Below are 14220 nucleotides of genomic sequence, written 5' to 3' on the forward strand. Positions count from 1 at the left end.
ATTCCACTCTCCATCTGAACTAGATGAACTACTTAGTTTCTGGAGCACTATTGCAACGCATCTACAAGTCTTCAATTGCCGTACAAGACATTTTGATTACATTCAGACTCAATTTGTTCAATAATTTATACTTCTTTTTTAATATAAATGAAGTTAGCTTGCAATTATTGAAACTTATTGTTGAGGTTTATGTAACATCATTAAAACTTCTACTTAATTTTTTCAACCTTCTCTTTTTTAATGTCTACATGAACGCTCAAAACGCTCCATAATTCATTCTACTTGAGTTTACGATAGATACGCTCCCAAGCAAGTGGAACGGAAAAAACTGCGGTCGTGAGCGTGATCGTTGTGAACGCATAATGGAACGCACACATAGTGATTGATATCCGAGATGGAAAGAAAAACCATGGTGTATCACTTGGACCACTACCTTTGGTAAAATATTTTAACGAAAACACTCGATCTACGGCACTATTGATTTTTCATAAAATAAAAAGATCAGACATACTTCAGCATTCCATTCCCAGCTTCATTTTGTACATCCTTACAACGTATTTGAGCAGCACTTTATAAACTATAACTCTTGTCAAAATAAAGCAGAAACTGAGGTAGGCTTGTTCTGGTTCTCTGCCCGGACTGTTCCTAACAGAAAAAGGTCACCCAACTGAATACTGAACAATTTGTCACGTTAATCTACTCGGTCCACAACTGTCTCACTGATTTCGGACGATTCGAAACAGTACTAACTGAGAACCAGAACAAACCTGTTACGTCAAATTCCGTTTCAAATCGAACCTCACGTCAGTTCTGAATCATCATGAATACTTTTCAAATCATAGTAGTTGATGTGGCGTCATCGTTTCAACGCCAGAATAAATAATGTATTTGAATCACAGACGAAAACTTTTTGAATACATGAGCGCCATGCTCAGGGTTTATTATATCTCTGTGATGTTCAGCGGCTCATGAGCATTTTGAGACTAACAAAAAAGAGGGGTTTCATTGGGGAAAAATGTTTTTGCGGGGGGGGGGGGTAAAAACAGCAGTTCTCAAAAGTAACATTGTTGAAAAATACAGTCGATTTATTCCAGGTTCTCCTTCAAAATTATGAATTTTTATGCTTTACTTTCACATCTTGTAAAAGCACAATAAATATATGTATAGGTACTGATTGGGTTATTTATTTTTTCTCAAATCAGGTATGATGTTAACAATCAAACGAGGAAATCATTTAAACATAAACATATTAAGAGCTCTTTTAGAATAAAAGAAAATTCAAATGAATTGATTTTCTTTGAGACAAAACTTCCTTATAGTAAAATTTAAAAAAACAAATATTTGTTTCATGAACAGAGATTGATAATTCAAATGAAATCCATATCAACTTGAGAATACATCTTATTTTATCAAAATACCAACAACCACCACTTGATAAATATGTCCTGGTTGAATAGGAAAATTGAAATCTAACCCGTATGAATGATTCGATCATTTTTAGAAGCTGAAACAAGTCAAACATGGGCAATACAGTTCACTTTTCTGGTAAATATCATTTCAACTATATATTAGTTATTCCAACTTTTTCAATTTGTTCTAGAAGACTTTTTAAATTATTATCAAAGAGTTCACATCTTATTGGCATTTCTAACGAATAAAAAGGATTTTTCAACGCATAATCAGCGTAAATTTCATATAAACGTTTCAGTAAAATTTCGACTCCAGTTTGGCTGGGATCGGAGACTATCATAATTTTAACCCCAGTTAGAGTTTGGAAACAATTAAGCCGGAATGTATCTGCTTCCAGCACTTCTATTCCTGACGATTTCGGTTCCGGACTCAGCTGACTGGCTATAGCAAATAAAGGATAGAACATGCTGGCCAGAAAAATTTTTTCGTTTGTTGTCATTTTGGGCCTGCCAAATTTTATAACTACGGGATAATTTTCTTTTTTGTTTAAAAATTCCAGGGCATCTTGACCGTCATCCATCTGTTGTCCAGTCACACCAATGCCGTTTATTGAATACAGCACATGTCCCACTGAAAAATATGAAGAGTCAATTCTGGAAAAATGACATTATGAAAATTATCATAGAGCCTTTGATCAAAGTTCAATATCAATGAGAAATCTGCTAAATCTTGCAAAGTTATGAAATGATATATGTATGTTCTTCAAAATATTATTTGACATTCCTATATAGAGAATATATAGCTCACAGAGCATAATTGAAACAATAAATAATAATAATTCTATCACACATTACATGAAATAATATAACAGCCAGTAAAAAGGAAAGAATATTTATAAGGTAGCCTTCAGGGTTTATACAAGTATTCTTCGACACAGTATGAATACAGTTCCTTCCTGTAGAGAGGAAAAAATGAGAGAAGTGGAAAGCCAACACCTTTCTTTCCCAGTTTCACTGTTTTGCAAGTTATTAAAAGTCATTTATATAAATTATACATAAAAGGGGCCCTAGTCACTGCCTTGTGTTTTGCAAGTTATTGAAAGTCATTTAAATAAATTATACATAAAAGTGGACCTAGTCACTGCCTTGTGGTAATTCTAGATTGATATCTTCAGCCTCTGACTAATATAACCAGTATCTGGGTGTCTTATTTTGAGTGCCTGTGTTCGACCAGTTGAATGAGATTTAAACCATTTTATTCTTTACCTCAAATGTTACTAGAATAGAAGAATCAATAAAGTCAAAAGCCCCAGGTAGATCCAAAAAAACACTACCACAATATGTTTTCTAAGTCATAATATTAACTTGAAAAAACCTAATTAATAGATAGATAGATGTATGAAAGCGAAAACCTTTGTTATCTGTATCATTCGAATCCAGATAAGTAGTTGTTATAAATGTGTCTTTTATATGATTTTTATTTTGAGAAACATTAGCGGATGACCACATAAAGTTCCCTACAGTTTTCATTAGCATTATCAAAAATACTTTGAAGTTGTCTATATTTTACAAATGACATGGAAAAAATAATGATGTCAAAAAAGACAGTGAACTATTGCAATTTTTTTTTATTTTAGAAATTAGGTATTCATTCCTTAATTCAACTTTACCATGAATTCCATCCCTCTCTCCAAACTCCACAACAATTTTTTTATTTTCCACCCGCAACTTTATATCCAGAGGATATGAAAATTTCTTTTCTTTTTCAATTTTCGGGACATTGTTATCATAATTGAAAATGAGCCCTCCAGACTTGGATACAATGTAGATACCAAAAATAACCATAACAAAACTGCCACACTAGACTCCTTAACAACTAAAATAAAAAAATAGATTTACTGTCGTCACAGTTGTTACCATTGTTACTGTCATAACCATTGTGGCCAAATGATAGAATCAGTGCCTACAGATAGCAGTCGAATTTACAGCATAAAGGGTGTATATAGCAAAGCATAGCATAACAAAACTGCCAGGCTAGGACTCCTTAACAACTAAAATAAAAAAATTCTTTTCTCTTGTCACAGTTTTCACTGTCTTGAACAATGTGGCCAAATGATAGAATCAGTGACTACAGATAGCAGTCGAATTTACAGCATAAAGGTGTAAATAGCATAGAGGTGTATATAGAATCTTGTTCAAGAAAGTGTTTATTATTTCGTAGGATCCTCAGAATTTAATGATCTACATTCAGCACTTTTCGATATTGCTATGAATAAATATGTTAATAACGACCAAAAAAATGTGTTTCAAAGCATTTTGAAGTTGAGATATATGTATTTTCTACATTACACTTGATGGTTCTGCCACATACCTACGTGAGTTCTCAATGATGAGAGTTTATATAGCGACTTTCTTTGATTCAGGATAACCTCTATTTCAGAATATTTTCAATACTTATTGAAAATATTGAAAGTTATTGGTTTAACGCTTATAAATTATGATATATAGAGTAAGTAAATACATAATGATATCTATGGTTTAACGAATGTTATATTGAATATCATTTTTCTGACGGTGTCATGTCTATATTTAATCGAAACTTCATATAAAATACAGCTTACAAATCAACGGCTATAATGTGCTATTTTGAATTAGGGCCAATAGCATGGCTCGCTCATTTTATACGAAATTATTTTGGCAGTAGAGTACTAGTGCAGTTGTAGTGTATTTTTCATCACTAGATAGTTTGAAGGATAGGGAAACGTTAATCGTGCTCGAGATCTGGAAGTCTTCTAAAATAATTTGGTTTCGCATGTATCAATAGGCAATTTCAGCTATTTTATCATTTATTCACTTCTTTGTGACGAGGAGATTCACTTTTGACGCATCACATTTCTTGCTTTTTACATACATTTTCATCTAAAAACATCTAATTTTCGAAAATGTTGGATCTAGGCAAATTGTGGATAATTCAATTTGAATATTCATCATTGGCAACACTGATCGGTTGTAATTTGTGATGTTTGTTTCCATTATATTATATGTCATAATCTTTGGTTATGTTATGTTATTTAATTTTGTTTCAATTGGAAATACACTATCTGATTTCTCAGCAAGATAGTAAAGTAGAATAATAGTGGAAAGTAAATAAACATGAATACCTAAAACAGACCGGGATAAACATTTTTCTTACTTCTATATTAGGTTGGTTTTTTTCTTTTGGATAATTTCAATGTGGATATAGATCATCCTAGTGCCTATTCATTTCTAAATAAGTTGAAGTATGGCATTTAGCTATAATCATCCAAGACCTAATTCGGAAAGGCTAGCGGGGAAGTATAAACAAAAATTGGCATTGTTAAAGCAAATGATCAGAGAATATGTGCATGTAAGTTCCACCAATGATTTTTAACTCTAGTTTTGATTAAGAATGAGTATAATATATTTATTCTAGGAAAATGCTGCCCTAGTGGATGAACTGGAAGAGGTACAGATAAATATAATAGTGAGAAAAGAAGAAAGGAAATATTTGTTAAGAAAATTATGTGAATATGAACCCCAAGTTGGACTAGAAGTTCAAAATTCTGCCAAAGATGGACCGCGTCACACTAACAGTACACCAACAGCTATCAGTAGTAACAGTGATAACAGGAAGAGTAGAAAGAAATATTTAGAATCCAATGGTAAATGAATAATTTGTCAACAAAATTGAATTAGATTCAACTGTAGAAAACTGGTTGATATTCCTTTTAATGGCTCATGGTAGTTTTTGATAAATTTAATTTGGCTTACTTAATTTAACTTGCTATTCATACATCTGTAGGCAAAACTTGGAGCTATAGTCTGCTTTCAGCGACCACTTAAAAGTCAACTGTCAAAAATCAAAGCAGGAGATTGTGAAAAGGTGCCATGTTATGAGTTTATATTAGCAGCAGTGAATTGAATGGGGGTATCTTCAAAAGTAACCTAGAGCGCCCAATTATATGATTAGTTGTCAAAAATACTTAAGCTATGGCAAGCCATTGAAGCGGATACTGTTAGTATAAGTAGTTTATTGGTTACATATGTCCGTCAAGAAGAGAAATTGGAATTTTATAGAATACAGTGTTGGTCTTCAACAAATACAGTCCTATAAGGCTAAGAGGAGACAAATGGTGTGCGTTAACAACCAAATGATACCATCATTAATATTCAATACAAAGTGTGTTCTTGCAAATGATGAATTTACTAGTTTTTTTGTGATGGATATTGATATTGACAACACTTACATGGAATATACATATATGATTGAAATTGAGTACTGCTATCATAAAAACTTCAACGGGAAACTTTTCTTGTGCGAATTTGTTTCATTGAAGTTGTTTTGATTATACTACTAAGCATGGCCAAAGGGGTTGAGAAAAACCTTGATGCCCCCAAGGTAATAATAATAAGGAGAATTATTACCATTGCCTGCCCATAACAACCTAATGACCATTTAATTGGCACCAATGAAAGTAAAAACAATTATTGAAATATATGAAATTAAAAAACAATATTTTCCTAAAATTTAACATTTGTTCCAGAAAGGAAAACATCAGTTCTGAAATCGAGAAAAAGTTCCTCGAAAAATAGAAAGAAGTTTGTGCGTCCAGTACCCATAGATCTAACGGGGAAACCGATATTTCCCATTGAATTAGGACGGTTGAAAATTCATTCTCTTGGTGAAGTTGTATCTGATAGAGTGGAATTTCACTCTGAGCATGTTATTTATCCTGTAGGATATGTATCGACTCGGATTTACGGTAGTTTAAAGGACCCTACCCAGAAATGTATCTATACTTGTACAATCTCCGATGCAGATGACATTCCCAGGTAAGGATGATAGGGTTGAAAAGTGAAATGTAGATAACAAAATAATGATTTTGCACATTCTAGTCTAGTGGTAGTTTTCATTATAACGATTACTGGTTTTATTGATTTGACATTTCCTATGGTATTATAGCTTGGGGAGCATGTAGTGATTGTTCTAGAATACTCAAATTCAAAAAAGAACCATAAGGTATATAGCAGGGGTTACAAGAAATACAAGTTGCAAACTCATCTTCCAAAATCTCAGAATATTGACTGTTACAAGTATATACATCAATGAGATATTGAAATATGTAAAATCGCACATAACCAGTTTTCCTACTCTTTATGGTAATAATAATTGTAATACAAGAAAATCCCTACAGTTGGAAGTGCCAACACACAGATTAGTTGTATCTGAATCATGCCCCAGGTTTATGGCCATTAAATTGTACAATAAACTTTCAAGTACAATAAAAAATCTGGCTCTAAAACAGTATAACTATCAAATCAAAGAGTTGCTCCTGGATAAATCCTATTATTCTCTCAAAGAATATATCGATGATAACTTATGATCCTGTACATGTGTAATATTTTAGGAAGATTTTAATACAATGTTGTTACACAAGTAACAGATTATTTTTGGTTTTGACTATTATATAGTATGTACATGTCCAACATTTTAATAATGATGCTGTTGCATAAATAGCAGATTATTTTAGGTTTTGTCTTATTATATATGTAAATTGTATATTGTGCCTCTAAGTGCACGGAGTTTGTATTTTTAAATTTGTATTTGTACACGTTTTGACATACTCAATGTCATCTATAGATGATCCAACTGAATAAATATTATTATGACTTAACACGTACCTAGAGTAAAATGAATAAACAAATAAATATAATAAATAAGTAGCATTGAATGAGATTGCCATAACTAAAAGTGGCCTTTTTAATCACTAGGATTGCAACTGAAGAAGAATTGTGGCAATGAATTCAGGTCGGGCCCATTTTCTGCCATTGCAATTAAAATTGCATGATTAGAGCAGCAGCAAAGAAAGCTCAAAGTGCATGCACGCAACTGTAAAGACTGTAAAGAGGGCTTTAGTATATCACTCAGAATATAAAACTGTTGTTTTAGGTAAAAAACCATACTCACACGTTGATTTTTAAATACTTTGGAAGAATATAATTATATATTATTAATTCACCATTAAAGAAGTGCAAGAAATATGTTTTGGTTCGTATCCAGGTTTTTGCTGTGGTCTTGTTTCAACTGCAACTGCGGCATTCATCTTCAGTAGTGTGGTCGAAGTACTCTTCTTGACATATCAGTTGATACGTCAAGAAGAGTACTGAAGATGACTGCCGCAGTTGTAGTTGAAACGTTTGGAGACTGTAACCAAAGAAGACAACGGCAAAGCCCGGAAACCAACCAAAACATTGACGTCATCCGTGAAAGCCTACATTGAGCAAGAAAAATACTACAAAAGTCCATGTAAATTTTTTATATCTTCAAATATTTGCATCTATTTTTATTTTTCAGGTTTGAAATTGCTTCTGATGATAATTCTACACCAATCATTGGAGATACACCAGATGTTTGTCATTCTTTACTACTACAGGGTATCAATGATTCTCTGTCCCTCAACGTTGTCAGTACGAGACCCAGAGGAAATGAATTTTTTGGACTGACTCATCCCACTGTATTACATCTCATACAAAGTTCCCCGGGTTCTAGGAAATGTACCAATTATAAATGGATAAAATTCGAGGTTTCCAAAAACCATGAAATGCATTCAGAAGACAATGATGCAGGTCTCAGTTACGAGTACCTGCAACGCAGTATTAATTTTTGTAAATATAAAATGGCGCCTGACATTTTACAGAAACCTGATGATATTGTTGATTCGAAAGATGATATCGTACTGTACTGAATAAGATTTGAAGAAATGTAATGTTGGTGTGCACAAGTGTATTAGAATCAAGTCATGATTTCAGTTATAACAATTCTATCTATTAACAAAAATTCGCCTTTGGTGTCATGCCTATAGGTTCCCTGTAACATTACTTCTATTTATCACAATCTAAAAATATAGAATGGTGCATCATATATTGATCAAATGACAAAAATCTGTGAAGAGTTCATAATAATCCCTGCAAATAGGATTTATGTTCTGCAAAAAAATATAATTTTGTTGTAATTCATGTATTGAATAAAAGTTTAAATAACTAGGAAGAAATCAGGTTTTTATTGATCTTTTAAAGTTTTCACCTTCCACAATTTGAAAAAAATATTTAAAATTGTAATGCAGAACTGTATACAGTGAAGGGCAAAATTTTAGTTCACTCTGATAAGTTACTGCATACAAACATCATGCAAAATACCTGGAATTACACATTGTTAGCAGCCTGAACTTCAATAATCATATTGAGGTTCTCAAAAGCAAACTAGTTTCTGGATGTTACGCAGTTCATGTCATATCCAATGAACTCAGATAGTCGGGCGCAAAGATGGTTCATCACTCACTAACTGAATCTCACCTGTGCTATATTGCCTTCTGGGGGGGTTTTTTGTTTATATGTCTCGTTTTAAATAACTTCGGTTTGTCTTTTTTGTTATGTGCCTATTTTTCCAACTATTAACATAATATATATATATATATATATATATATATATATATATATATATATATATATATATATATATATATATTTCAATATTAAATTCTACAAAAAGCATTTGAAGCTTTATATATTCTATTAATTATCTGCGAGCGCTTTCGACAGTTGGTAGTACTGTCATCTTCTGGCACTCCTCAAACTGAGATACGCTTTGTCAATAAGAATGTTTGTTCTTCAGACAATACAGAATAGTTGACTGTCATAGTATTCACTTCATAATCCAATACTTTTACAATTTTGTAGTTGAAAATTTCTGCGAATGATGTGTTTAAAAAATTTAAAAAGTGCTCGGCGTTGTATTGGTTCAACATCACTCCAAAATATTTTAAAAAATATTTTTTTTAATGTTAGGGCATGAGCAGCCGTTTGGGTTCGTACAAGCATTGGAGTGTATGACAATGTCCAATGTAAAGTTCAACTTATAATTGATAATAATCACTTTTTATTGTTACTTGTTAATTTAGTATGCATAAATTCTCCCTTAGTTATTAGATATTTTGCATAAACCTGCTATTAGTTAAATAAATTTTGTAAATAAAATTCACTACATTGCATCATCATAGCCTTTTAATCAATGCTATATATCACATTCATGTTATTTAATATCTACCTTTATACATCAATTATTTCTTTTTTTCTTTACTTTTACTACCTTTAGGTTTTCTTTCCAGTTGAATTTGCCTCAATTTCATTGCCAGTTTAGCTTGATTCTCTGAATGTTTTTGCTGTGACATTTGGGGACCTGGGTGTTCAAACTTTTTCCTCTCTTCCCTTCTAATTGCTTCGCCACAACCGTGGATCTCCGGTAAACCGTGAGTTGTACAAAACCTTCCCTTGCAAAATTTACAGTCTATAGCAAAAAATTTCGTACGGTTTTTACATGCTGTAAAAGAGCATTTGTTATCAATAGCTTCGACCTTTTCTAAAACGTCATCAATATTTTTCAAATTTACTGCTTCTTTTAGATGTTGCTCTTTGCTTTTTGTTTTCTTTTCATTATCATAACACTTGGAACTAGCACTCGTAGACATTTTGAATAAGAGATGTTAAAAAAAAAAGCTAAACAAAAATATTGCCAATGTCAGATAAGTCATTCACAAAACACTTTTATTCGAAATAGGCGTGTTCTTGAATTCATCAATGAGCTCATCAATTTACTAAAATAGTTATTGTTTTATGGATTATATATTTGTGGTATTTATAATGTTTAATGTAATTAGTTCCACTGGTGCCACACACCAAGTTTTTGAAATCAACTGTTGGTACATCCATTGACATCTAAGCGTTCTAAATTCATTGGTTTTCGGTTACTCCATAGAGATGTTTATACCGGGTTCGTATATCCATCGATGAAACCAATCGATGTACATCAGATCTACTCAATGAAAAGTAGGTGGATTGTGATAGATAGCCTATTTACCTCGTTTGGAAAAATTTGAGGTAATGGTCGCAGGAGCTTACATTTCAAAGACAATTGGAAAAATGTGATTTTTTTTGTTATTTGCCATTTCCATAATATTATGTGAAATAGGGATATGAAATAATTTTCAGCAAACGTCATTGTGATCTCTATCACAATAAAAACATAGTTGCTAAAAATGTTGTATAGCGTAAAGTAAATTCTGTCAATGAAACAAAAAACCTTTCAAAATGAATTTTAATTTTGTTTCAGCCGAACGAATATTGAGATAACCAATTGATGATAATAATAATTTCTCAATGAAAAGTACGTTTAGTAATCTCGACAAGTCATGCATACGTCATACATTACATAACATGCGTTCATACAAATATTCACAACGCAAAATTCGTATTTAAATATACACTATAATTGAAAAACTTATGCATCACAATGTGAAACAAATTTCGAACACTCATCTTGAAATGGCAAAGGTTTATCTTTTGGGACATTAAAGGTTTTGTTATCAAGTCTTTGCCCCATAATAGATTGTTCGAACAATCCACCGTCGCTATTTCTGCCATATCTTCCAACATCCAAACAGATAAATTTGTAATCATAATCTACGATAGCTAGTAAAACGAAAGAAAACTTTTGCAAATAACAAAAGTAATTAGATCCATCGCCACCGCGTTCGCGGCCGCTCCGGTTTGCGCGAGCCTTTAAAGTTTTCCGAGATTTGAAATCGATGGATTTCTGTACTACTAGAATGTCTTACAAATTTGAGTATCATTTATCCAACTATGTATTTTATTTGATTTGAGTTCATCAATGTCGACATTTTATGAAAACAGTTTTTGAGTATATGTTATCAGTTACATTAAAATCGACAAGCGTTTTTTTAAAAGCTAATATACCCTCCATCAGATTCAATTTTGTCATTCATAAATGAGAAATTGGCATTTTAAGTCAACTAATGAAATTGAATGTACATCGTGTGCTATTCGAAACTAGTGTTGATAGCTTGTTTAGTCTGACCAACGAAACGAACAATTGTGGTGACGGGCAATTGTACATTTGGGCTAACTAACTACTGGTGTAAGTGTTGAAACATTCACAACGAACGAATGTTGAAAATCCTCAAAAACAAAATTAGGCCGTATTTTTCAAAAAGAATAAATAAATAAATACATATATATGAAGGTTTTAACATTTGTTCTTTGTGAATGTTTCAACGTTTACACCAGTAGTTATCATTTTCAAATGTACAATTGTCGGTCACCATAATTCGGATTAACTGAGTCTTTGAAAGAAATAACAATCATAATCTCTATTTCAGCTTGTACAGTGAGCTTAACTAACTATACCGATTCGTTGTATGAAATATACACTTTTTGTAGGCGCCATTGTGAACTTCTTTTCTTAGCGATCGATTTGTGCTAAAGTGGAGAGCTCATAATTTCTGAATTCCGTGAATTCTGCGACCATGTTATAAAGAAATGAAATTGACATTCTGCAGTGATCAGTGTATGTGCAAGCAAAGAGAATTGATATACGTAATTTACTTAATACTACTATAAGAATCTACTATTTTGTAAAAACAGTGATATTCAGTTAGAATTCTTCAATAATGGATATGTGAAAGGATATCGCGAAGGTAAATCTTATCGGAATGATTGGCGATGTCAAAATCTGCCACAGAATTTGCTAGTTAATTTTTGTAAAAAAAATCGTTCAAATTCTTTGTCAGTGTGAATGTCAATATCGGTGAATATTATATTTTTTTCTACGCAATCCTAAAGAGTCAATTCCATATTTCCTAGTCATCGACTCTTAATTGTACCAATCGCGAGTGGGTGGTCTCACAATACACCGTTAACTATCGATTGAATTGACAGGATTGCAAAAGATGAAAATGTTGAAATTTTTTAAACATTGTATACGTTTTTAGGACATTCGGGCTAGATTGCCACAAGGACTGCCATTGTGTGCTCTACATTAGCCACAATCAAACGTGAGTATTTGCGCTAGTTCCTATTGTTTATTATTTGACCTTAAGTGTACCCGATCTGTTCTAATTTTCGCATGCATGTGATTCTACCTTACCAGCTGAAATTCAAAAGCATTGTTAGCTTTTTCATTTTGCACTTGCCTTTTGATAATATTGATATGATGAACAATCTCATGATACTATTTACTAATGATACTAATTTACTTGAAAACTTTATATATACAGGGGGAGGCATTTCTACCTTCAAATACAATATTGAAGACAGATGAAATTGAGTTTTTTCCGAAAGATGAGTCAAAGTTTCTTATACATTTTGCATGCACCATTCTTAAGTCGTAAGTTGCAAGTCATATAATCAGTTGGATCATTATTTTCTCTGGCAGCATTCATGTACCAGCATATGTATACTTAGTCATGAATTTCACGACTCAAAACTTACAACATCTGAGTTAAAATTGGTGCATAAATTCACCCTTATCTCGTTATTTAAATAAAACCAAAGTGTTATTCAGATTATTCAGAGCATTACATGCTATTCAGAAAAACAAATAGAATATGAAAAAATCAAAATTAGAACATTAATTTTAAACAAATTAGAAAGAAGTCTATATTTTTTTGCTAAAGAAAGGTTTTGGCTTTCTACTTCATCTTGATACAAAAAAAATGTGGGAATCTTCCAAAGAAAGGAAGGTAGCAATCAATTTCAAAAATTAACTCTATTTAAAGATGTGTAGATCATGCAAACAAGTAACTTTAAGACATGAAAACAAACCCTTTCAATATTTTTTGCATTTTCATTAAACATTATGATTTATTAAATGGGATTTTTTGTTAATTGCACGATTAAAATTTAAATACTGCCGGAAAAAAAAGTCAGGAAATTTATTTAGAATTGAAAGTTATGCTCAAATTCAAAGTCATGGCCTCAAGGGTAGCTCTGCTAACTTGATATAAAGTTGGCACAGCCACCCTAATAAAATTCTTAATAAAACTCAAATATTGGAATTTGCGTTACCAAATTCGTAGAATGATTGTCATAGCTCAATGAATATCAGAAAGGTTCCTAAAACCCATTTCTCTGGAAATTACTAGATTTTTTATGTAATATCTTGCATCATTAGAATAATTTGTGCAACAAGGCAACAACAAAGTACTTATATTCGACTTCTTCTAAGTTCTTCAAGTCCGCTTACTCCTCCTGAATATCATCTCTGTTCATAACAGGCTACCAAATTCCTCAAAATGTATCTGTCTTTTATCTATCTGGGCGTGCGCTACCTATGCAATTGGAGTTACATGCAGATAATGTAACGTAAGGTTGTTCATCTTGAATAGTTCTAAACAAAAGTCCGCGATAGCATATATTATCTACCTCTTATGTGGTAGCCACTATATGCAAAATACTGAGCCATAAATAAAATTGAATTGGATACTTTTTATAATGCACATTTTAGAATATCTGTCAAATTCTTATAAATTTATACAGTTATCGTTTTAATATACATAAACTTGTCTTTTACACTAAGTAATTTGGACAAATTATTTAAAAGTTATCAAGATAAGATTAACTTGACGCAACGCAGTAAGCCATTACGCGTCGCGTCTACTGTAAGACGACGGGGACGATGGGCGGGGGTAGACGTTGTTGACGGTTGTGTTATTTGAAACAACTATATCATTGTTTTCTTTCATTAATGTATGACCAAAAGTGTTTCAGATTGGAGAACAGATTGAACTTTTTCTATGTTGTTAAGTGTGATCCTTGGAAAACAAAACATTTTTTTCTCCGTTTGGTATGAAGTATGACCTTCTCATCTAATCAGATATGAAGATGTCTCATTTGGTTGTTGATAATAATTAGTCACCAAGATAGTTGTTATCAGACC

The 14220-nt window shown here is 32.1% G+C and overlaps 4 protein-coding genes across 7 annotated transcripts in view; 2 read left to right on the forward strand and 2 right to left on the reverse strand.

Annotated features, from left to right (window-relative positions):
- Positions 1-1168: 1168 nt before the first annotated feature.
- Positions 1169-3301, reverse strand: Trs23 (trafficking protein particle complex subunit 4-like protein Trs23). The gene is made up of 2 exons (XM_023172033.2): positions 3080-3301; positions 1169-2040 (listed from the first exon to the last, which is right to left on the reverse strand). The coding sequence occupies exons 1-2, from the start codon at positions 3252-3254 to the stop codon at positions 1562-1564; spliced, it is 654 nt and encodes a 217-aa protein (XP_023027801.1). The 5' UTR covers positions 3255-3301; the 3' UTR covers positions 1169-1561.
- A 1140-nt stretch (positions 3302-4441) lies between these two features.
- On the forward strand, positions 4442-8482 carry LOC111515832 (transforming growth factor beta regulator 1). The gene is made up of 4 exons (XM_023172032.2): positions 4442-4797; positions 4864-5092; positions 5975-6263; positions 7786-8482. The coding sequence occupies exons 1-4, from the start codon at positions 4693-4695 to the stop codon at positions 8174-8176; spliced, it is 1014 nt and encodes a 337-aa protein (XP_023027800.1). The 5' UTR covers positions 4442-4692; the 3' UTR covers positions 8177-8482.
- A 1065-nt stretch (positions 8483-9547) lies between these two features.
- LOC111515831 (uncharacterized) lies at positions 9548-9955 on the reverse strand. The gene has a single exon (XM_023172030.2). It carries the CDS (start codon positions 9953-9955, stop codon positions 9548-9550), a length of 408 nt encoding a protein of 135 aa, XP_023027798.2.
- Positions 9956-11802: 1847 nt separating this feature from the next.
- Ufd4 (Ubiquitin fusion-degradation 4-like) overlaps positions 11803-14220 on the forward strand; it is a 57599-nt gene continuing 55181 nt past the window's right edge. For all 4 annotated transcript variants that reach the window (XM_074174413.1, XM_074174415.1, XM_074174414.1 and 1 more), the window contains exons 1-2: positions 11803-11980; positions 12275-12337. The gene's annotated coding sequence lies outside the window, so the exon portion shown is untranslated. The remainder of the gene's footprint in view (positions 11981-12274; positions 12338-14220) is intronic.

The sequence above is a fragment of the Leptinotarsa decemlineata genome, unplaced genomic scaffold, assembly GCF_025532065.1.
Source record: "Leptinotarsa decemlineata unplaced genomic scaffold, Ldec_3_MD MMD2_tig00000576_RagTag_RagTag, whole genome shotgun sequence".
In the NCBI taxonomy this organism is placed as follows: Eukaryota; Metazoa; Arthropoda; class Insecta; order Coleoptera; family Chrysomelidae; genus Leptinotarsa; species Leptinotarsa decemlineata.

Excerpts from the sequence above, each read along its gene's own strand:
- Trs23 (XM_023172033.2), bottom strand. The coding sequence starts at position 3,254 with ATGGTTATTTTTGGTATCTACATTGTATCCAAGTCTGGAGGGCTCATT. Across the intron at positions 2,041-3,079 it reads AGAGAGGGATGGAATTCATG|TGGGACATGTGCTGTATTCA; the intron begins GTAAAGTTGAAT and ends CATATTTTTCAG.
- LOC111515832 (XM_023172032.2), top strand. The coding sequence starts at position 4,693 with ATGGCATTTAGCTATAATCATCCAAGACCTAATTCGGAAAGGCTAGCG. Across the intron at positions 4,798-4,863 it reads TGATCAGAGAATATGTGCAT|GAAAATGCTGCCCTAGTGGA; the intron begins GTAAGTTCCACC and ends TATTTATTCTAG. Across the intron at positions 6,264-7,785 it reads GATGCAGATGACATTCCCAG|GTTTGAAATTGCTTCTGATG; the intron begins GTAAGGATGATA and ends TTTATTTTTCAG.
- LOC111515831 (XM_023172030.2), bottom strand. The coding sequence starts at position 9,955 with ATGTCTACGAGTGCTAGTTCCAAGTGTTATGATAATGAAAAGAAAACA.